Genomic DNA, 23097 nt, shown 5'->3' on the forward strand with positions numbered 1-23097 from the left:
TGAGATTACGATGTGAGTGTATGTTTATTTATANACGTCATAATACCTTTATTGTAATATCGTAAATATTTGTCCCCAGGTGATTTTAATATTCACACTAATCCATGCACTCCTTGCTTATCTCCGCCTATATGAATGACCAACCAATGTGATAAGTATTAACTACGGGATCTGGCCTTTAACCTATTGGCAAGAATGCGATGTTATGTTGCGTTAAATCTGCTGTATACTAAACTAATCTCAAGTTGTTTTAGACAGTTTGCCTCGTGATCAGTGTAAAAGAGGTTACTATACACCAAGTTACTGTCCGAAACATCTGCCGATCATGAGTTTAGTATCCAGACAGTAACTTGGTCCATCATCAGTGTAAAAGAGGTTACTATCCACCAAGTTACTGTCCGAAACATCTGCTGATCATGAGTTTAGTATCCAGACAGTAACTTGGTCCATCATCAGTGTAAAAGAGGTTGCTATCTACCAAGTTACTGTCCGAAACATCTGCTGATCATGAGTTTAGTATCCAGACAGTAACTTGGTCCATCATCAGTGTAAAAGAGGTTGCTATCTACCAAGTTACTGTCCGAAACATCTGCTGATAATGAGTTTAGTATCCAGACAGTAACTTGGTTCATCATCAGTGTAAAAGAGGTTACTATCCACGAAGTTACTGTCCGAAACATCTGCTGATCATGAGTTTAGTAACCAGACAGTAACTTGGTTGATAACAAACCAAGTTAATCCCCAGCATATCTGCTAATCATGTGCGGTTGGAATCTACGGTCTATAACACGCTGACGTCTCGACCAAAACAAACCGACAGCTTATCTGCCAACATACCAAGGCTTAGCTGTAACAACATATTTTAATCTTTGCTTCCCGTTATTCTAACCTTACCAACCAAGTGCTTAACGAATTCGTGATTCGTATTAAAGTGCTAAGTTACTATTTCCCGGGGCGAGAGTCGACAAGTGATTCGCAGCAAATGCTCGAAAATAAAACCTCTGGTATTAATGTCGACTTTCGCCTTGAGGAATCCGAGCAGACCTCCAAATACATGAGGTCGCGAAGTGATAGAAACGTGAAGATATTAAAAACCGGTTACACTGGAATCGTATTCACGTCCCCTATTCTACATATAGGGTGTATCGAGTACTTAACACCAACACTGTATACAGAATAAACTGCCCTTTAATCTTACAACTGTATATAAATATAGAAGCATTTGAGCATTGGAATCAAATATAAACACAATAAATATATAAGTCCACGACGCTATCCCACACTAAAGGTAACTAGCAGCAACTATAAATATAAAGAATTCGCCGATCTGTAAACAACTTTGTAAAGCGTTGTGTTATGCTGTTTATTTGGTGCTTGTGTTGCTATTTTATGGGAGGCAATGGGCCAACTCCGGCTTAAATACCGTGTTCCATGGGATATCGTAAGACATCATAAAGGAATACAAAAACAGATCGCAGAAAAAGATAGACAAATTGATATGTCGTCACAAAGGAAGTATGTCCCTTAACAACAGTTTAAATAACGCAAATTACTTCATCACAAAATTTAATCTCAAAAGTTAACCTTTACACGCACTTATCTAACCTTTGTTTTCGTCGTTAACAGGCCACGCCGCCAGTTACGAAGTATGTGTAACTTCGTTAATTAAATAGCGAGGTTTTGCTGTAGCTTGTAGCGTCTATGACGTGTTTATGCTACAACAATACACGTGTGTGACGTATTAATTGGTTGCGAATCGAGTTTGTTACCTAGACATAGGTGCGTGTGTGACGTTGACGGTTATCTTGTTACGTGACAACTAAGCGTCATAATGATGTAGTAATAAAAAAAAATGTAGTTATAAAAAACTTTTTTTCAGTTATGACGTCATAGGAGGTTATTTGATGTTCTAGATCTAGAACCTGTAACAATGAATTTAACAGTGTAATTGTGATGTCACAAACACGGAGTTGGCGTCCACACGAGTTTGTTAAATCGTGCAAATGTAAATGCCGGGATCGTGATTATGAACAAACAATTGCACTTTATTGTTCGTATTGTGACGTCACAAAAACTGAATATGAAGATATTCTGTATCTCTCAATTGCAATTTTCGTTCCAGAATCTCATTTACAATTGCCAGATTATGACGTCACAGGTGCTTAATGATTTTGCGCCGTGACAAAGTGACGTCACAATACTTGTTGGCTGCAAAACGCGTTTTTTAACTCGATCATATGTTAGTGGGTCTCAGTAATTTGGTTTGCGCAAAATATTTGTTTTGTCAACAAAAATATAAAATCACGCGAATATAAATCAGAAGATTAATCAGAGTTTATGCTAAATAATATATAAGCTGGGACTTGTTTATATTTCATTTCTGAGCGAATTTATCGTAAATTGCGTTAATTTAGGGAAAATTAGAAATTATGGTGGACAGTTATAACAGTTAGCGTAACAAACCTTATTAGTTAGTATATGTCAATACTTATTATTATTATTATTTGATGCTTTTTGTGCACTAGTTTTTTACCGGTGTTTTAAACACGTTGTTTTAATTAATCGGAACCAGGTTATTGTATGCGAAGAGATAAATATATCACATTTATTATATATAGTAGGGTGGGGGAAGATGAAACGCGTTTAGCACACAATAAAGGTGTGTTCCATCTTCCCTCACTCAACTATATTTGTCAATATAATTTAATATTATTGGTTATACGGCGAGATGTTGAACTCAAAAAAATTTGGATGTGGTTCAAATTTATTGAGCTCTGATTGGATAAACGTATTCCGGAAACATTCAAAAGAACAATGCAATATGTTTCGAATAACTGGCCGTTTGTCACATCATAATGAACGAGTCATTATGGTTGATTGTGACGCACGATATCAACAATGCTCTTTGCGGTTAAATATTGCTGAATAAAAATAAGCATTTTTTGGCTTGTTTTTGAGAGCTTTGCGCCTTTAAGGTAAAAACAACAGTTAAGTTATAAATCAGTAAAACATTTTGAAACAGGACAGTTGTTGTCAGGTAATACTGTGTTAAAATTCGACTTTTTATTTCTGTTTTGCAGAAAGCTAGGCAACAAATATGTTTTTAAATAGCAATGACGACTTTTGTCGGTTCTGCTGCTCATTTTGTCTCAAGAAATTATCTTTTTTGTTTATTTATTTTACGGTTATGCAAATTCCAAACGTGACAAGTTACAACGTTGTAACCAACAATCCAAAATATATAATTGATGACTCCAACAACGCAACAAATTACTTTGGTTATACGCTGAACGTCAAAGCCACGTTGACGCAACCACCGGAAGTTACGTAAGTATATAACTTTGTTTATTGTTTATTATATTATAAAAAATAAAACACCTTTTCAAATTAACATTTAAGTACAACTAAAAAACATTTGTTGCTGATACAATAAATAAACAATTAATATAGAATTCTGTAAAATTTTATAACTGTTTAATATTGTTAACTTACGGCGAAGTAGACACATGCCCCTCCAATATAGCGCGTCTTTCGCTTTAACACTCTCGTCGGGTAGCGTGGCCGAGTGGTCTAAGGCGCTGGTTTTAGGCACCAGTCATTTCGATGGCGTGGGTTCGAATCCCACCGCTGCCACTTTTGCGCCGGCGACCGGTTTAATACACGATCGCAAAGAAATAGATAATAAATACCTTGCTTATGACGCAATAAAAGGATTAGAATGCCGTCTCGTTCTATTAAGTAGGCTAAAATACACATCATACAGAAAGCTTTCCGTTGGACTATTAAAAACGCATATAATATTAACACACCCAGTGTGACTAATGTACAAAAACAAACAAACACAATATATTATTCATTGGGTACAACAGACTCTCTTTGGGGGCAAAGTTGGTATAACATGGAAATGTCTGGTAAACCATATCAGCTTTTATAATCCAAACCAAGTTTTATTTTATTTTTACAGTTTCTTGGTTGGTTCCCCTAAATCCGGGTCCACAACCAACCCCATTGGTGCAGCCCCCAGTTTAACTCCTTCATCCAGCGAGATTGTTGGCCCAGGGGGAATCCTTTCTTGCCCCATCACCTTCAACAACATAACCCCCCCATGTTACCCCGTTGTACCCCTTCTTAACCAATCCGACGCCAAATCTCTCCCAGGAAGAGACTCGCTTGGTTTAAGTAAAATACTTTCGCCACCTGGCCCCAACTTAACTGTAAGTGGTTTATTATTCATACATTAAATAAAACGAGGACATTGGCATAATGTTTATTAAACATAGGGGGTTGTAGACATAGCATATGTTGTAGTTATTTTAGCAATATATTTGTTGCATTACAAATGTATGGCCCAAATCTAATTGTGAGTGACTCATTTTTTCATGCAATAAATGAATTGTTATACAATTAATATATATTCCTTTCAACTTTAAGTGTAAAATTCAATTATTTATTGTGTACAGCATAAGTAAAATCATATCTTAAGAGGTCCCCTTATGTTTTAGACTATTGTAACTGCATTTTAACAATTCCACTTTAAATTTAACAAAAAAATTACATAACTTTACGCCTATATTTGCTACACAACCATTTTCTATTCAAACCAATTATCCCACCAGGTTTGCTCCCCGTTACGAATGAGGAATTGTTCATCTGGATATGTCACTTACGGTGTTTGTTATTCATCTAATGATAAGGGACGAACATGGTCCACAGATACGAAGCAAGCAGATTCAAGTACAACATAAATATCTTATAAATGCAATATATTATGTTTGTGTGGATACTTATATGATAAAACACAATACATGTTAAATCTGCAAACTATATTTTGTAACGTTTTTAACGACTGTCATTTTACTAATAATTCCCTCCTCTTTGTTGTTTCAACTAATTTGATTTTTGCTACTTCATTCAAGGAGACAAATAAAATGTTTATTACATTCATTAACTTTTACAGAATGCCCTGTTGAAGATTTAGATTTGATTTTTCTATTGGATGGTTCGGGGTCAGTTACCGTGCCCGACCCTCTCAACTTTGATCGTGTTAAACAATGGGTAAAGAATGTTACGGACAGATTCGATATCAGCACCTTCGCTAATGTTGGAGTGATACAGTATTCACATTATTATGAAACAAGGTAGGCGGTGTACTGATAGTTAAACAAGATACTATACATCATGTATGGTTTGTTGTGAGCAAGTTTGTGGTTTAATTTTAACCGATGCTTTTTTATTTATTTTACCCTATACCTGTTCATTTTATCCTAACCCACACAATCCACAGAACGGTCCAGCCTTACATGAAAGTTGAAATTGGATTGGGACAATATAAAACACAAGCTGAGTTCCAGGTGATAAATAATATTATACTATTACCACTGCTCTTACAGTGTTCAAAAGCTTCACTTTTTATCTGATTATCTTTCTCATACTTTTTATCGTTTCACGAAACATTTGTATTTATTTTCATTAAATTTTTAGGCTTTAAATTTTGTTATCTTAAAATAAAATTGTTATTTAAAAAAAAACTTTTATTTTGATAAAATATTAAACTCACAATTTCCTCCAGATGGCGGTAGACTCCATCCAGTTCCAAGGGTTCACGACCTTTACAGCGCATGCGTTGAACCGTACAGTTGAAGAGTTCATGAACTCTACTAGATACAGTGACCCCACGACGAGAAAGGTCATTGTTCTGTTGACAGATGGACAGTAAGTGATGTCATAATGGGAATTGTTTCATAAACAAACAGCAACTATTATTAGTGTATGTTTACTTATGCAAAACAAGTAACATACAGGGTAACTTGTAAGCTGGCACAAGGTGTATAAACACCCGTGTTATAACAACTATCATTGCCCTGCCACACGAGGATAAATAAGTTTTCATTCAAACAATGTAATATAATTGTTTCATTGCCAGAATAGCTTAATACTAAGAAAACAATTATCGCATTTTTTCTGTGAAATAACAATTAAATGCATTCTACGAAATTTTACTGAAAATTTTGAAATCAATATTTTGACCTTTCATGTTTAACAAGGGTTGCATGCGGTTCACTTAAGTGATTAATGATGTCATAATGCATAATCCATGACAAGCAAAAGTTACATTCGTTGATTTAAGCTTCAAATCTTTAAACATTAACTTGATTGATTGATTGATTACCTCGTTAATTGTGATTATGGTTCAGTTTGTAATTCGGGCGTATATTCCTTTCATGGTGTCATAATGGTTGTACGTGGTGTCAGAATGGTAGTCTATGATGTCATAGTTGTGGTTAATGATGTCATAGTTGTGGTTTATTACCAGATCAAACGACCGAGAATTCTTGGAAGAAACATCGGCGTACGCTCGTGGGTTGGGAATCACGATATTTGCTGTGGGGGTGGAGGGGTATTCGGAGGAAGAACTACAGGTGGGGGGGTTAAAGTTTGTTCCAACAATATATAAAACACATTCAACCAACAGATTATAACATCGGGTGAACTCGGCAACAACGAGCGAGTGTTCGGTCTTGATACTTTCTCCGATCTTAACAAAGTTGTCGACTCACTTCAACTGTCAATCACAGGGGTGCTGGAAGGTGGGGGTTATTTATATAATAAAACTAGATATTCCGTTACCGCCAGACTTATTATCAACAAATCTTCCGATATAAAAATTAACATTTTATTGCAGCCAACATTTGTCTACAATCAACTTTCTCCTGTTAAAATCGACTTTAATTTTAAACATTGTTCTAGAGGCCGATCCGTTTTATGAATATAGATCATGCCTGGTAGTCGTATTAGCAGCATAATTGTAATATACAGAACATTCAGAGTGAAATAATTACATTATTATTATTTTAAAACATTTTTTTGACATAAAATTACAATATTATTGTAAAATATAAACACTACTTTATATCAAAACATAGGGTTTCGTAAATATTCAATCTGCAAAATTTGAGACAAACCTCATTAATTAAAAAGTAATTACAAGAAGCTGCAATTAACGACTTGCTAATTATCGGAAGTAAATCTTACAACGTGTTGCTTACTACCGGTGTTTAGTTAATTAATCAAATTGTGACATCATAGTTACCTATGTTGGACAATCAATCAGGTTTAACAGATTTTAACTGATTTCCCTATTCCAATGGTTTATATCTATAGTGTGGTTTAATGGCTGTTGTTTTGTTGACAATTTCCTTCGCTTGATTTGAATGTTGGATTTTTCTATTGAAGAAGAATAAATAAGGAAACCTTATGCTGTAAACATTGTTTAAATATTTCTCATATAGTAATGGAGGTTGTTTAAATGAAATAATTCAAATATCACAGTCACCTTTATTGTAACAATTAAATATTTACTCATCAATTAATTGAACAGGAAGTTTCCAAAGTACTGAAAACAACGGCTTACAGCAAGCAGAGCTCGGATTCGCTGGAGTGGAAACAATGGTAACTATGATGTCATCATTTATTTGTCATCGGTTTGTGATGTCATTATGTTGCCATTATGACATCATCTTTATGTTTTGTTTGTTCTGTCTTGTTAACAATTGAAACAAAGAAGATTGTTCAAACAAAAACAATTGATGATGACATCACAGATAAACTTCTATGACATCATAGTGGTAAGTATAATGTTGTTTCTCTAACTTATAGAAATCTTATAATATTTTAAAAATATCTTTTTTAAGTGAAATATCTATTGTTTAAGAAGTGAACTTGCTTTATGCTACAGCAGTTTCCATTTCATAAGGTGAGCCAACAACCCCTAATACTGTTGTTGCCACACATATTAGACTTTCCAAGACAACTCTTCTGACAGTTATTTGGTGCCGCACCTTATGCATATACAGGTCGTCTTCATCTGGAATGACACTCATCACAAAATGCAAGAAGAGCTGTTTTAGAAACCAACCCATCCATAATGACATCTGCCATGCAGTGAGACTAGCAGGCCAAATGTCGGTTTTAACAATATCTAATATAGCATGGAGAGAAACAAGTCCACAATGGTAGCAGCCGTGAACCCCTAACCTCTGGTTTGGAGCCAGGCGCACTAATCATTATTTCACGACGCAAAAAGAAATGTTTGTTTCAAGAAAATGTACACGCAGTTTTATGCTTAATACTATTTCTTGGTAATTCATTGGCACCAAACTTTATAAACGCAGGGGAGGCAGGAATAGTTAAATACAATTCTGTGAAATGGATCTAACTTATTAGTTGTAATGTTTACTAATTAATGCAGTGTAGAAATTCCCAGGGTAAACCTGCCCACCCTGTCAACCCAGGTTTGGCGCCTATGCTAATGGTAACATACACGTGATATTATTGCACTAAATTTAGAAGTTGAAAAATTTAATTTGGCTTTTTATTGAAAGCAGAATCTCACGCATCTGTTCGAGGGAAATTTCAACGAAAAAATTTTTGCGAAACAAAAACTGTTGAAAACACATCATCAACTTAGTTACAATGGGTTAGTGGCTTGTGTTGTAAATAAATTGTGTCTAATTAAGCAAGGGGGGGGGGGGTCTTATATACAAAGTGTGAAATTCACCTAATGGTTGAAACTGTACATTACAGATTCGTGCGAGCCAACGAAAGAAATTAGAAAAAATGAAAACGCAGCTTTTTTCGGAGAATTGCAAATCCTGTCCACGTGTGGCAGCATTGAGTTCGGCCACTAAACGGCGCTATATGAAGAAACCCTATTGTGATGTCACATCTACTTGTGATGTCACACACAACCCTCCATCTAGCGACAATGATGTCACAACCAAATCATTTATGATGTCATACACTGTATATGACATCACAACCACACATTATGATGTCACAGTATTGCACAATCAGAGATTATTCTCTTCGAAACTCTTCATAATATCCGACTGTTGGTTCATATCAATCTGCCCCGCCATCTCCTTCCGTCGTTGTCTTTGCTGTTCTCGCATTCGGGCGATCTGGTTTTGCTTTCTCATCTCCTCATGGTCGGCTGCCACGCCCCCAGTCACACCCCCAGTCACGCCCCCATTCGAAGATTGCCTCCTTGCAGCTTCCATTGCTTCTTTTTGTTCTCTGTGATGTAACAATAATACAATACAACTTTAAAATTATTAAATAACAGATTAAATTCTATAAATTTGAGATCCAATAAAACAAATCACCTAAAATATTGTTATGTTTTTTTACAGGACAAAATGTGCAAATAAATGCCAGAGAAAATATTTAGAAATCAGTTGTAACATGCTGGACAGCAACAGTTGATAAACCTTTGGCATGTTGTAGAATGGATACAATGCTATTTTGAGTCGTGTGGATATTGTTAACAAATTCTGGAATACTTTAGTTTACACCAAATTTACGATAAAAGAAAATGAAAACAGGAATAATACTTCAGCCTAACCCAATAACCTTTAACTTTTCGATACACAACGCCACAAACATCCGTTAAACTGAGTCAGTATAATAATATGACATAACAATATATTATGACATCACACACACCTTTGTTTGTCTTGTTCTTGTTTAAGTTGAGCTTCTGATTGAATCTTGTCCAATCTCTTCTGTTCCTCTTGTTGTTTATACAAAGCCAACATTTGCTTTCGTTCCTCGGCTTGCTTGCGGAATGTTTCGAAACTCTCGGCTGCGTTGGTGGGTCGCGACAACTGGGGCTGGTTAGGGGTCATTACCCCAGGTTGGGAAACCCCCTTAGAACCCCAGGTTTGGGCAAGACTACTCCACGAGCTTCGATTCTTCATTTTTATTTCATTCTGTGAAGCGATTATGGTTTGTTGTGATGTCATAATAGGTGGTTTTTTATTTGTAACATACACATGTATTTAACAGTTTACCAGATATAAAAATGTTTTTTTTATTTCACCTGCCACAAGATTTTATCAAAGTTTGTTGAATAAAAATAATAGTCGGAATGAGATTAAGTTTTTATATGAGAGGAACTGAAAAGACTATTTTGCATTATACCTGGTAGCATAAGTAATAATTACGATGACAACATTATGACATCACCTTTTTAACGAGGGTGGTTTGATTATCTTCCACACGGAGCGCTGTTGAGCTTGTGTTGATTATTTGTGTCTCGGACGTGTGAACACTGGGTGGCACTATTGGTTGAACTTGAACCTGAGGGGACGTCTCGTTAGTAATAAATATGTTGGGCAATGAATGTAACTTATTTATTCTCACATGACGGGGCAACGACAGTCGATATAACACAAGTGTTATGTTTTATATGCCTCATTCCAGCTTACAAGTTACCACGTATGTAACTTTGTGGGTGATTATTTTTTGTAGTAACCACTGGGTTAAGGCAAAAAAGGCCAAACCCGCCTAATAAATTGTTAGCTTGTTTTAAAACAAAAATTTCCTATATAATAATAGACTTATGATGTCATAACCATACTAACATTTGGTCTGTGATGTAATAATGAAGACCCCGGGTCTTGCTGTGCGATCACGCTACCACTTGGTGGGGGTGGAGGGTTAACAACGGGTGGGCGGGGTATGATGTTCGTTGGGGGTTGGTTGTGGGGCTGCGGGGATAAAGGGGGTTGTTGGTGTAAGATGAGACAAGAGTGAGTGTTATATAAAGACCAGCTTGGTACTTGTAACACTCACTCTTGTCTCATCCAACACTGAGGATGGTTAAATACACACCTATCATTTTAAACTGTTTATAATATATTTCTACAGTAGTTTCAATACAAAGTTATGCAAACCTTTTGTGGGATCGGAACAACGTTTGTTGGTTGGTTTAGTTGTGGTTGATGGATGGGGGGTTGGGGGGGAACGCGGGGCTGGAAATAAACGGGGTTGGTTTGACTTATCCATGTTGCCACTCCCTACAGTCGAGTTGCTGAAGCTATTACAATGTGTGAATAAACAGACATGACTTTTGGTTGGTTTGGTCATTTATGTCTTCGTGGGTGGGAACTTGAGTGACTTATCCATGGTTGCCACTCCCATGCCCACAGTCAAGCTGCTGAAGCTATTGCAGTGTGTGGATAAGCAGACATGACTTTTGGTTGGTTTAGTCATTTATGTCTTCGTGGGTGGGAACTTGAGTGACTTATCCATGGTTGCCACTCCCATGCCCACAGTCAAGCTGCTGGAGCTAATGCAGTGTGTGAATAAACAGACATGACCTTTGGTTGGTTTAGTCATTTATATCCTTGTGGGTGGGAACTTGAGTGACTTATTCATGGTTGCCACTCACATACCAACAGTCGAGTTGCTGAGGCTATTACAGTGTGTGGATAAGCAGCGAAAATTCACAAACAAATGAGTGACGATAAGGTTAAGTTATGATCACCAGCATTTAGATTTGAACCCAGTAACTAAAGGTTCTTACCTGAGGTGCGGGGTTGGTTGGTTCAACTGGCTTCGGTTTCCGTATTTCTGTTTGAGAAATTAAAGTAAACAAATTGAACAAGAACATATTTGTTAAATTATTAAATTAAGATTTAATACCTATTGCGTGAATAAAAGTGACTTGTTTAACCTCTCATGGCGCGGTAAGGACAGTCGTTATACGGGTGTTCTGTTTCATACACCTTGTGCCCACCGAGTTACCACGTATGTTACTTTGTGGGTGATTTTTTACTTTATGGCTGACAATTTGGACAACCCATTAGTGACCACTGGGTTGTAGCAATTGCCGTTTATCTTAAGTCACATTAAACACAATGGTAGAAGCACAAAGCCCTGAACTTATAACCTCTGGTCTTAAGGCATGCTGACCACTGAAGTTTTCATTGGAATAAAAATAACTTATCGGAAAGCTGTGATTGGAAACTGGAATTAATCTGGACCTGCTGTTTTACTTTATTTATTTAAACTGACTTATTACTTTAAGTTAGATTAATCATACACAACAAAATCCTTTTATCCTGTCCTGCCACCACCCCAAATAAGACCCAACACCCATAATTAGTACCTATGGTTGGGGGTGTAACAGTCACGCATGTTGTTGAAAAAGTTTTATATTTCAATCTTTAGCTTTATAATGACTATAGTTTTATCGTTGCTTCTTATTTTTAAGTTGTTCTGACCTACATTTTTTTCACTGAAGACCTAATAATGTAATCATTTGAAGAACTAACATTATACTATTACTGTCTTAACGCAGTTTCTTTCCTAAAACTGTAATGATTTATCTTGGTGTATAGTTGTTTAACTGTAACGCGTCAAATGTTTACCAAACTACATTAACTACATCGCATTTCATCATTTAGTTAAAACGCTTCTGACTGTACATGGAGGTTCAATCCTGTTTTTGCAGTTTCTTTCGTGAAATATTGACTTAGTTAAATGAAGGCTTATTAGACTTTTATTTAATTTAAGTTTCATAGTTTTTTTATCCTTAGCATTATAGCAATCTTGGTTTTACCGCGATTTCCCAAATCCTAGATTTTTCATTTTTTCAATATCCTCACCGTAGCTTTGATTTTCCAAAAGATAACTTACGTTACGATAATTAACCTGAAACTGAACTGTCATTCTCTGAACAAAGGTGTTAATTAGGGCATTTTATATTCGTCATTGTTTGTAGGTCAAATGCACATTGTGACAAAACGAACATAACAACGTTACAATGCCATCAACGAAAACCGGGGTCGGTAACGAATATTTACACAAGAGTTAAAATGTCGTAAAAAAGAACAGCGCAGGATAAGAGCATAAAATGGTGGAGAATAAGTTTAACTCTTTGTGGCTTGAATGAGTGTTTCCAGGTTTATTTTGAGCAGTGTTAGCTGCTACTTGAAGTCAAGCTGTTTGGAATAAATAGGATTAGTAATGGGAAACACTGGGGATTTCTAGCTGGCAACACTTTTGGCAAATTGATAAACGGCTATGGCCAAACATAGAAACAACATAAACAACATAGATATCATATATAACAACGAAGAATGAACACAAATGATGGGAAATCGAGAAAAGCGACGAAAGAATCAAAAAGATATTAAAAATAAGTGAAAAAATAAAAATACAGTTTTAAAATTAGCATTTAGCGCACAGGTAAGCAATTAATTCCACACATAATGTAAACAGGAGAAAAAAAAACAATTTTGTTAAAAACGACATTTGTAAAAAAGTTTAAAATGACGATAACGTTAAAAGATGGCACGCAAAGATAAAGGTTTTGTCACAATGTGCATTGTTGCAACATAAGTTGCGCCGTTTCAATATGCCAAATAGTGGTGCCAGTCTCTTTCACTAACTAACTTCAACTAACACTTATCTGAAAACCTTCGAAATTCACTGTGACAAATGCCACCGACCTTTACTGTTAAGATAGGCGGCAGAATATGCCACCGTGGTTAAAATACCTGTGGCAAATTTAGCCCAATGTGCTAAAAGTGAATTTCGAGGCAAAGTGTTACAGGCGTCAAACCTGAGGTGGCAGGGTGAGCAGGCCCACCCCAGAACTTAGCATTAATGAGTAAATTACAAACAAAGTTGGCACCTATGGTTACACATAGGGCTAATATAAAGGTCTTGCCCAAAGCTACCCTCAAATTCATATTTTCTAAACGGTAAGAATAATGTGAAATACGCATTTAAAACAAACCAAATTTAAGATTAGGAAGCATACCTAAAATTTGCTTAATTGCTTAGTCTGAATAAATGAGCTTAGTCACAATCAAAATTTGCTTAGTCACCTGATTCTGAATCTGATGAGCCACTGGAACTCGAGGACGACGAGTCATCGGATTCGGAAGAACTGCTCGAACTAGCCGACAAACGGGACGAAGCTTCAACACCGGCTTTTGCTGAAAATGAGGAAAATATTTAGGATTTTGGGGAAAATGTTAGAGTTTTTTATTTGTGGAAGTGAACATTTTAGACTTTAAAAATGAAAAATCAGCTAAAGATGCTAGGTGTCTATACAAACAAACAGAGCCAAAGTATATTGCATTCACCACATTAATCGATGAGGTTCCCTATGTTTGACAACTATGAGACTTTAGCACAACAATTACAAGACTCCCATCTCACCTTTCTTTGGTTTCTTTGGCATCCCTAGTTTATCACTAACATCTTCCAACCTCTTCTTTAATTCCTCTTTCTTCTTTTGCATCATCTGTTCCTTTGTGGCTGGTTGTTTCTTGGCTGTCGAAAAAATATTTGCCAAATTATAAATCTATAAAAACAACAGGAGCCATTGCAGTTCTAGCCAAAAGTTTATATCATAGTTTACAAGACAGCCACGCAGTGTTTAGAGCTCCAATTGTAAGATATCGGCTTCAACACTTGGTTTAAAGGTTTAATTCTGCCACCCATTGTGGAAGTGTAATGTCCTTAAACAAAACACTTACCGGCAAAACAAAATTGTGCTATTTATATTTTGCTCTAGCCCCAAAATTTGAGGATAAACAAGCTACACATACGCTAAAGATAAATAAACCATAATCATTCAACCAACTTACTGTAAGGTTTGCGAGGTTTCTTCCTCAAACATGTCATCACGTATTTCTCCAATTCACGAAGGGTGGACGGTTTCAAGGTTTCGAAATCAATTTCAATTTCATCCGGGTTGGAATCTTTTAAAGATGGCTCCCTTGTCTGTGGGGGTACGTGGGTTATTTCTATGTTGTTTATGTGATCTTAATGTATTAGATAATAGCTATATAGCATAAGCTACTAAAGCTACCATTTAATATACTAAACTACGATAGAAATTATTTTATTTCAATGCAATTCCTGATATTTCTGTTTGATTTATACCATTACTGCCGATGTATTTTTGTATATCAGTATGCATTTAAAGCAATTTTCATGTCGTATATGCCATTTCTATCAATTCCAGCACCCCCCCTCCACCAACCACCTACCTGTATAATATGGACCACTCTTCCAAGTTTATCCCCTGGTAATTTATTTATATCCAACGATAGCTGTCGTTTCTCATCGTAAGTCATTGGTTTAGCTTGCTCAAGGTTCTCATTGTCGGATTCCTCACTTTGATAATGATAAACATCAGGCTGGCCCTTCTTGGTAGCTTTCCTGGGTGATATAATGTGTTACTTGTATGTTAAATTAGGTGCTTCATCTTAACCAAAGGATATTGGGTTCAATGCTCAATACTCATTGGGGAATGTATCCTTGGGCAAGAGTGCAAGACATTTAACAAATATTGCTCTAACCCAGTGGTCACAAATGGGTTGTAGTACCTTGGGTGTCACAATGAGTGAGGCCTACAAAGGGCACATAAGCGTCGTGGTATGTATGGCAGAGGTGGTCCAGAGCACAAACCCAAGTAATTGTTACATTGTAATAAACCTAAGCCATGTGGCAGAATATGCCACCATGGTTAATGTCAGTTCTATATTATTATATCCATCTCTGGCAATATTGTTCGTTGATTGTATACTACAGAGGTGGGTTAACCTAAACGGAAATCCCCCTCTGTAATATACAATCAACAAACAATCAACTATCATTTTATTTTATACTGTGTAAAGCATGATCAGGATATTTGGATATTATGTGTTGAAGGTGTCCCCTCACCCTACTATATATTTATAAACGCAACAGCCAACTTACCCCTTCCTTCCTTTCTTGGTTCCCTCGGTCTTGGGTTTAGTAGCGGTTGGTTTAGCAGCGGCGGGGGGCGCTGGGGTGCTCGTAGTTACCGGGGGGGAGGGTGGTTTGCGCTCAGGTTTGGGGGGTTTGGTCTTTTTCTTTAGTTTTGCATCTTCATCCTATAGTGGGGAGGTGGTTAGATTGGTTGCTACGTATAAGGCAGTTAATGTCAAAACTACTGTCTAAGGACGGGGTTAAAAGCAAGTGACTTGCGATATACAAATGTGTGGCAGAGATAGAAGTTGAGTTAATGTTATAACTGATAACATCCAGTGAATTGAAAATATCCAGGTGAAAGATTTGAACACAATTAGCATTATAGTTAGTTGTGTGGTACAATTCCCATTAAAACAATTTCCCACAAAGTTACATACGTGGTAATTGGTAAGAAGTTGTATGAAACAGAACACACAGGTTATAAGGACTGTCGTTGCAGCGCCACGCGAGGATAAATAAGCTAATTTCACTGACCTTATTTTTGGATCGATTTTTATCTTTTTTCTTCTTTTTTTTCTTAGGTTTGTTGTCACCCAGCAATCGTTGTTGTTGCTCCGTTAGTTGCGATAGGTGATGGTGGACTTGCTTTAACTGGAAGGGGGGGGATGGGTTGTTAGTTTGTTTATTTTATGGTTAGGAGTGACATGTAACATCCATTGTGCCTGGGGTCACATGTCACTTGCACTGGGTAATGAATAATGATAACCTATTAATGCTAAAATACAGTTACACAAGATGTCAGCACAGAGTGTAACTGTGTTTTAGCATTGTCATTTTATGCTGAATCCTATAACGTTGTCATCAAGGAGAAAGGCACACAAGAATAAATTACTAATTAGTCGTAAAGAGTCACTAATTAATTCATATAGTGTTGTTATATTGTGCGATACTTTACACATTGAAGTCAACTTTTACAATATTAGAAAGATTATTGAGACAAGTTGCAGGTCAACCCATCAGTGAAGCAAAACTTGGTGCCCTGTGACTCTAATATTGTTAAAAATTGAATAGAGTGACACTTATACCCCACCTGCTGGACCATGGTGTCTTGCCCAAGGACACATACGCCCATAGCTAAAGCTAACGTTCCATTATTTATAAATTCATACTATTTAATGAAACGAATACACATCACCCAGTTTTACTTAAATTCAACAAAGGGACACTTATATACCCCCACCTGCTCCTGGAGTGATGCCAACTTCTCCGATCTTTCCTCATCTTCATCAGAGGAGGACGACGACTCTGATTCCGACGATGAATCTTCCGTGGGTGACAAATGTTTATGTTTCCGTCTCCGTTTCTCTTTCTTAGATTTATCGGGAACATCTTTAACATTCCGAGAAACTTCGGGGTCAAAGTCCGATCTGGGTTCGTCGGGCATTTTCGCAAATCTGGGTGGTTATTGTTTTTATTAAACTTGGGGTAATGGGGCAACTATGGTCAGCACATCTCCATAAGCATATTGTTAACATCGTTATACAAGATCTTTAATAAAAAAAATAAAAAAACGGTACTTCAGGTTTCAGGTGTCCATCACTGAAAATCTCACCCCTATAGAATTGCTATCAATTGTCTATATACTGCCTCAGTGGGTTCTAGTGTTCACACATGCAATAACTTACTTCATTTCAAAAACATCCGATAACTTCTTAGCCATGGCAACCACATCATGATCTGGGGGGTTGTATTTGTAACAGTTGGTTACGATAAGTCGCATGTCGTACGCAAACTCATCCGGGGTGCGATATTCCCTGTGGGGAAGGTTGTTGTTAACATTCAGACATTATACACACAAAATGTGGCCGTAAAAAAATACAAATAAAAATAGTCATTTATCGTTAGGCTTAAATACAACACAGGGCAAGTACTGTTTTCAATGGTGAGTGCGTCTCTGCTTGCCCCAACGATGCACAACACTTATATACATGGTGGTAAATACAGCTCTACCAAGTAGTGTGCCATACCAGTAATAACATCTCACCTGCTTTCCATCTTTTTCCTCATAGTCCCGAGGTCCATGGGATTCTTGATCATATCATAATAATCATGGAGTCCTAATAGATCGGCATCTACAGACTTGTAGAACGGCCATGAAAAGCTCTGTAATGGAAGCCATATAAATATGTAAATAGGCAACTAACATGGGGTGGTAAGGGGGGCAGACCACCCCAAGTTTTTGTGCTACTTCACCCAATAAACATGATAAATAATGATTAAATAGGGTTGTATCCATATGGCTAACTATGAATGCCTTTCCAAGTTAGGCATTAATGTTAATACACCGTCTCCTAATATGCTTCGGTTTTCCCATCTATCTGACAATACATTATCTCAACTACACTAAATATAACACAACCTTCATAATGGTTCCAGTACACAAGTGCATTGATACATATACTAATGTAGAGAACACTTTATCTTTGTTCTAATCTATTCAATTATAGGGTTTATGTAATAGCTGCCACAGAAACAATAACTAGATATTTTAGCAACATTTTAATTATTTTGCACCAAATTTACATTTGTCTAAATGACAAACTACTAAACGTTCTTTACAAACCGGTCTTCTAACTAATGTTTAAGATATTTGTAGCTTACCGCGTGTTTCTTTGAAAAGAAATCTTTGAGAAGGTTATTACAATATTTCATTTGCTCGGTTAGTTTCACCATCTTAGGGCGTTTGTTATGGAGTTCCTGTGGAATGAAGGGTTGTGAATCATAAAGTATGGTTGGTTGGTATGTTAATACTTTATTCAAACCAGGACTTCCATCATTTGGTCACTAGTTTTAGTAACTTGATTTAAACCAGTACGGCTCTACATAGCAACCACAAAACCCAATGCAGTTCAGCTAAGGTTAGATGTTCTTGTTGTTAGGCATTCTATTGTACATGGGTGAGGTCTATGGAGTTGGGATTTAGGGCAAAGTTGGCCTTTTGTTCCAGACACTTAGGGTGCTACAACTAATTAGTGACCACTGGATTGTAGCAGTTGCTGTTAAGTGCGTTGTTTAATAACAAATACACCCACAATGGTAGCAGCCATTGAGCATCGAACACGGTATCTTCTGGTTTTATGATGCAAGTACCACAACACCAGACTTCATAATACACTAAATACCTAACAATATAATAAACACAAGTTGACACTCACGTCACCCACCCCTTCCTCAGAGTCAAGGTCCCTCGATCTTGGTGGTCGGATCGTCCGCCCCGAGCTTTCCCTCCTCCCCAGGGACTGAATGCGACCGGGGACTCTCGTTGTCGTCTCCGTGGGATCAATATCCTCCATCCCATGGGAAGACTCCTCGTTATCATGTGATGTATCATGCTCGGGAGATGCAGTAGTCATGTTCTTACCAGCCACAGTGGTGATTACAGGGGTGGTCGTGTCCGCTTTTCTCTTCACACCTTTCTTAGCCTTAGAAGGCAGGTGGGCCTAAGGTCAGTGCTGCTTTCATTCAAATACACAAGGCAGGCAACCCCACTTTGAGGGGTGGGGCAATAGGGGGGCGATTTATACGAGGGGGTTTAAACAATATAAACATTGAATTGCAAAAGGCCATAGATAAGCCCTTTGTTCTGATCAGGGTAAGTTCAATGGTAAACCATAGGGGCCTGGTGTTTAGGCCAGAGTTGGCCAATACCGAGAAACAATATATTATACGTATTGTCACAAAACTTTCTAAAAATTTGATAATTGTAAAAATGCCACGTGAAACATAAATATACCCATGGTGAGCTTATATGAAATGAATAGGCATTATTACAATTTACACATAGTTCCAAATATAATCGGCACCAAATGTGGTTATGCATAATGCATGAACCTCCTGGAACAGATAAACCCAACTGCTAAATCATATATAATTTGCAAACTTGATTAAAATCTTTCTTTTACAAGCTAGGCGCATATGCCTAATTGCCCGTTTGGCTCCTGTAGGATAGGATAGGACAATGGGATTGTTATATAATAGGGTCCAACTTACTTGGTGGGAATTAGTAGCTTGTAATGAGGCAGGCATTGCTTGAGGCGGGATAGTGGTTTGTGGTTCGCTTTTGAAGGCTGGGTGGGGTTGGTGGATGGGGTGTTGGGTGTGAACTAGGTGAGGGGTGTGTGGGGGGTGTGTCGGGGTGATGACATCATTGGTTGAAGTGACAGAGTGAGCTTCTTCAGGAAGGCCAACTTTTGCTACTTGTGGCTGTGGAGGTATATAGTGGGTTGGTTAATATATTGAAGTAATACATCTATGTAAGTTGTTTATTCTCGAAAGTCATTCAAACTTATAACATGGGTGTTCTGTTTCAATAGTTACCCATAGGGGACAACCAGGTTGAAGTAATCCTAATAACTTGCCAAAGGTTACATATCGACAACAATAATATCAATGCATAAGCATCGAAACTGGAGTTTTTACCCAAAGGTTCATTAAAAGTTTTACAAAAGTTTACCCGAAACAGAAAAACTTGGCAGCCATTTATGCTTGGCTGAATCCTTAAAAACTTACCAAAGCATCTTGTGTTTGCTTTCTAGTAAGTGTAGCACCTGCCCCCCTAGCAGCTCTACCACGTTTTCCTTTGCCCTTGGTGGTGGGTTGGACTTCAAATTCCTCAGCCGGCATATCACGAATTTTTTGGAGGAAGTTTTTCTCTAAAGTTTGAGCCATAAGGACAACGTCATCGGTTGGCTGTAAAGATGGGTGTCGTGTTATACGCGTTTCATACTTTACATAAGCAAGGCATTTTGTAAACGTTACAACCAATGAGTTAAAATTTGTTGTGAATGTTTGCAGTTTTACTTGTTTCTAAGTGTAAACATTAAACTTTGTCATAACAAGTCAATTTAAGTTTACATGAAGATCTAAAATGTTTACAAATAAAATATTGTTATTAAATTACCTTGTTATAAATATAACAATTGCTAAACATAAGGTTGAAGTCCTGCAAACATTCCTTGGCTGAATAATATTGGTTCGTTTCCAACTTCTTTTTAATCAAGGCCATGTCCATTGGGTGTTTAATGATATCAAAGTAGTCCTGCAAAAAAAAATTAACATTTTTATAATGTTTTTTTTTAATAGAAACTGATTTTCAGAGTTTAAGACTATTTATTTGCTACGAGATTCTAATGTGCAGTAGTGACATGTTTACTTTCTTTAATGACACGATTACGTTATTAATTACTAGATAGTCACATTATGTTTTATGTAAGGCGAGCATACAATGTTTTATTACGTGATAGTCAGTGGCGCAATCACGTTATGTATTTTAGAATGTGAATACATAACTTACCGGCAATCCCAGTTTTACAGGATCCACGGGCACATGGAAAGGCCACGCAAAGTGATGTTTCCATAGTGATGTCATAACTACTTTACGAAGGTATTGTAGTTGGTTTGTGACACGCCCCCGCCGAGGCTGATTCGGCTTTTCGGGGGCTCCAGTGTCACTAGGGGGCACTGTACTGCCTACCGTTGTAGACTGTAAGAAGTAAATAAAATTATAAATTGCCTTGAAGTGTTTTGGACTTCAATTTGATTAAAAGAATATACAACGGCTCATGATAACAAATGTATTTGTTTCGCTACTGACTTAAACATTTTAGGCTGGGGTAGTCCCACACTCATTTCTATGTTTACTATATTAACTATGAAGGTTAAATAGCACCCATAGTATTGCACACAACACAAGCCATGCTTACCATGGTTGTGTTTACAACAGACATAACGGCCACCCAATGTTATCTTGTAGAGGTGATACGATTAGTTTCCGCCAGAATTATGTATTTAGACCACAAGGTCCAACTATAATTCCTAACACTGTAAATAAAGAACATTAAGTTTAACACAATGTGTTTATAGATTAGTTGACCACCATTGTGTAATGGTGGTACCATAGGGAAATAGAATTTACTCCACAGTTGACCCACTACCCCAGTTAGTTGCACTAAACAATTATGGCAGTGGTTTCTGAACTCAAGTTTTGTTAAGATTCTTCATCGGTACGTTTTGTTACTCCCATGTCAATTTTAGATCAAAGTCCTTGTACTCAGCATAAAAGCTAGTGTTAGGTGTGGTGTGTTGTCTGGTTCTATTATTTATTACTGATTCCTTATTTGGTTTGTAATTAACCTAACTTGCATACCACACCTTTATTACTATATTCGGTATGTCTACTGAATGTATGGAACCACTGGTTTGTAACCTTATGTCTGTAAGGTTATAGAATTCCAGTAACCCAACTTGTTTGCTTTAAGTTGCTATTCACCTAACAGAATGTTAACATAGCATTTACATACAACGAACAATATTTGTATTGCGGCTTGGAACAAAGGAACAGTTACTTGGAATCCCGCTGCTGTGGTTTGAATATAAAGGAACAGGTGCATACGTTATTTAGAACGCGCTGTGTCCTCCTTTATACTGGCAATCTGGCGTTGTGCATCTGTTGTTTATAAGCGCTGCCTGCCGCGAAAAAAGCGATGTAACTATCATGTGACTAGCGCGTCGCATCTGGCGACAGCGTGACGTAATCTCGTCTACACCTAAGGAGAAAGGTTCTGTCACGTGACTTGTGGCGGCAGAAAAAAGCGGGAGAGTCGCGCCGCATCCAGGTTTAAATTGCGCCACGAAAAAGTTGATTGTGTATACAAGGAAACACTAGTTTCCCGGGTGCGTGTGTGACCAGCGACTTCCTGGCTTCGTTGTGGTTATCTTAACACAGGCGCAAGGTTGATTAATAAGGTGTCAGCCAATTAACTATCTCTAAACAACGCGCGTTTTAATGCCCTATACAGCAGTTTTAGGTGTAATTAGAAACCCACACAGCAGTTTCCATGCATTCCATATTTCACATAATCCTATTTGCGTTTTGTGACCTACTTAACATACATTGTTACCAACATAAACCACACACACACACATTGTGGTTAATATACAAATTCCCTATACCAATATTCATGTACTACACATGTATTAATACCACAATGCCCACATTTTAAATCAATACAGTTAAATACATACAACAAAAACAGCACACAGAATGTATACAAGGAGCTCTTTGCCAGCCATTTTTGTCAGACCAAAATATTGTATGCAACCTTCAACACACAGTCAGTGTACAATGACCTACATGACCAAAGTTTAATGCACATTGAACGGCACTAAACTATATGATGTTGTAAAGTGTTTATAACAATAAAGGCCTTTACCCTTGCAACATTATTCCACAGAATTACATTGGCTTAAAAACACTCATCCAAATTATAGTACAAACTTTGATGTAATTTAATTTTAAATCAAAATCTTTTTATGTTTTCGAAAATTAGATTTTTTCACAGTTTTTGTATTATTAAGCAAATAAAGTTTATAGGATCCTTCATATTTAAATGTAACGTTGTTGCTAAATTAGGCTGCAGTGGTTCAAATAAAATCACCTATATATATATTGCATGTGTCTTGTGAAATTAGCCGGCATAAAAACGCATGTTCGCGAAA

The 23097-nt window shown here is 37.0% G+C and overlaps 2 protein-coding genes and 2 non-coding genes across 11 annotated transcripts; 2 read left to right on the forward strand and 2 right to left on the reverse strand.

Moving 5' to 3' along the window:
* Window positions 1–2722: 2722 nt before the first annotated feature.
* On the forward strand, window positions 2723–8610 carry LOC100183122 (integrin alpha-M-like). Of its 5 annotated transcripts, XM_026835960.1 has the most exons (13): window positions 2723–3327; window positions 3965–4214; window positions 4617–4734; window positions 4958–5138; window positions 5285–5351; window positions 5570–5712; window positions 6314–6419; window positions 6473–6587; window positions 7379–7449; window positions 7602–7625; window positions 7854–7961; window positions 8385–8476; window positions 8584–8610. In XM_026835960.1, the coding sequence occupies exons 1-11, from the start codon at window positions 3098–3100 to the stop codon at window positions 7905–7907; spliced, it is 1359 nt and encodes a 452-aa protein (XP_026691761.1). In that variant the 5' UTR covers window positions 2723–3097; the 3' UTR covers window positions 7908–7961; window positions 8385–8476; window positions 8584–8610. The 5 variants fall into 5 exon arrangements, with proteins under 5 accessions (XP_026691761.1, XP_026691760.1, XP_026691762.1 ...); XM_026835959.1 differs by having other exon boundaries at window positions 8385–8610; XM_026835963.1 differs by lacking the exons at window positions 8385–8476; window positions 8584–8610 and adding an exon at window positions 7692–7753 and having other exon boundaries at window positions 2724–3327; window positions 7854–7935.
* Window positions 3552–3633, forward strand: trnal-uag. Its single transcript has one exon. It is a non-coding gene; the product is annotated as a tRNA-Leu (tRNA).
* LOC100181590 (bromodomain-containing protein 3) lies at window positions 8343–22854 on the reverse strand. Of its 4 annotated transcripts, none has more exons than XM_002127206.5 (22): window positions 21303–22854; window positions 20894–21082; window positions 20501–20638; window positions 20110–20289; window positions 19591–19803; window positions 18756–19040; window positions 18202–18297; window positions 17585–17703; window positions 17226–17354; window positions 16781–16994; window positions 16075–16191; window positions 15565–15722; window positions 14853–15024; window positions 14448–14583; window positions 14017–14130; window positions 13680–13790; window positions 11369–11415; window positions 10737–10814; window positions 10425–10550; window positions 10027–10140; window positions 9505–9770; window positions 8343–9075 (listed from the first exon to the last, which is right to left on the reverse strand). In XM_002127206.5, the coding sequence occupies exons 1-22, from the start codon at window positions 21324–21326 to the stop codon at window positions 8850–8852; spliced, it is 3252 nt and encodes a 1083-aa protein (XP_002127242.1). In that variant the 5' UTR covers window positions 21327–22854; the 3' UTR covers window positions 8343–8849. The 4 variants fall into 4 exon arrangements, with proteins under 4 accessions (XP_002127242.1, XP_018668912.1, XP_018668911.1 ...); XM_018813367.2 differs by having other exon boundaries at window positions 18765–19022; window positions 21303–21418; XM_018813366.2 differs by having other exon boundaries at window positions 18756–19022; window positions 21303–21418.
* On the reverse strand, window positions 15385–15438 carry mir4163 (microRNA 4163). The gene has a single exon (NR_034559.1). It is a non-coding gene; the product is annotated as a microRNA 4163 (primary transcript).
* Window positions 22855–23097: the final 243 nt, after the last annotated feature.

Source organism: Ciona intestinalis, chromosome 9 (genome assembly GCF_000224145.3).
Source record: "Ciona intestinalis chromosome 9, KH, whole genome shotgun sequence".
Lineage (NCBI taxonomy): Eukaryota > Metazoa > Chordata > Ascidiacea > Phlebobranchia > Cionidae > Ciona > Ciona intestinalis.

Coding starts and splice junctions, on each gene's coding strand:
- LOC100183122 (XM_026835959.1), top strand. CDS start 3,098: ATGTTTTTAAATAGCAATGACGACTTTTGTCGGTTCTGCTGCTCATTT. Junction 5,352..5,569: donor AAACACAAGCTGAGTTCCAG/GTGATAAATAAT, acceptor AATTTCCTCCAG/ATGGCGGTAGACTCCATCCA. Junction 6,588..7,378: donor AATCACAGGGGTGCTGGAAG/GTGGGGGTTATT, acceptor TTAATTGAACAG/GAAGTTTCCAAAGTACTGAA.
- LOC100181590 (XM_002127206.5), bottom strand. CDS start 21,326: ATGTCTGTTGTAAACACAACCATG. Junction 21,083..21,302: donor CTGTTGTAAACACAACCATG/GTAAGCATGGCT, acceptor TACTTCTTACAG/TCTACAACGGTAGGCAGTAC. Junction 18,298..18,755: donor CTGAGGAAGGGGTGGGTGAC/GTGAGTGTCAAC, acceptor TTCATTCCACAG/GAACTCCATAACAAACGCCC.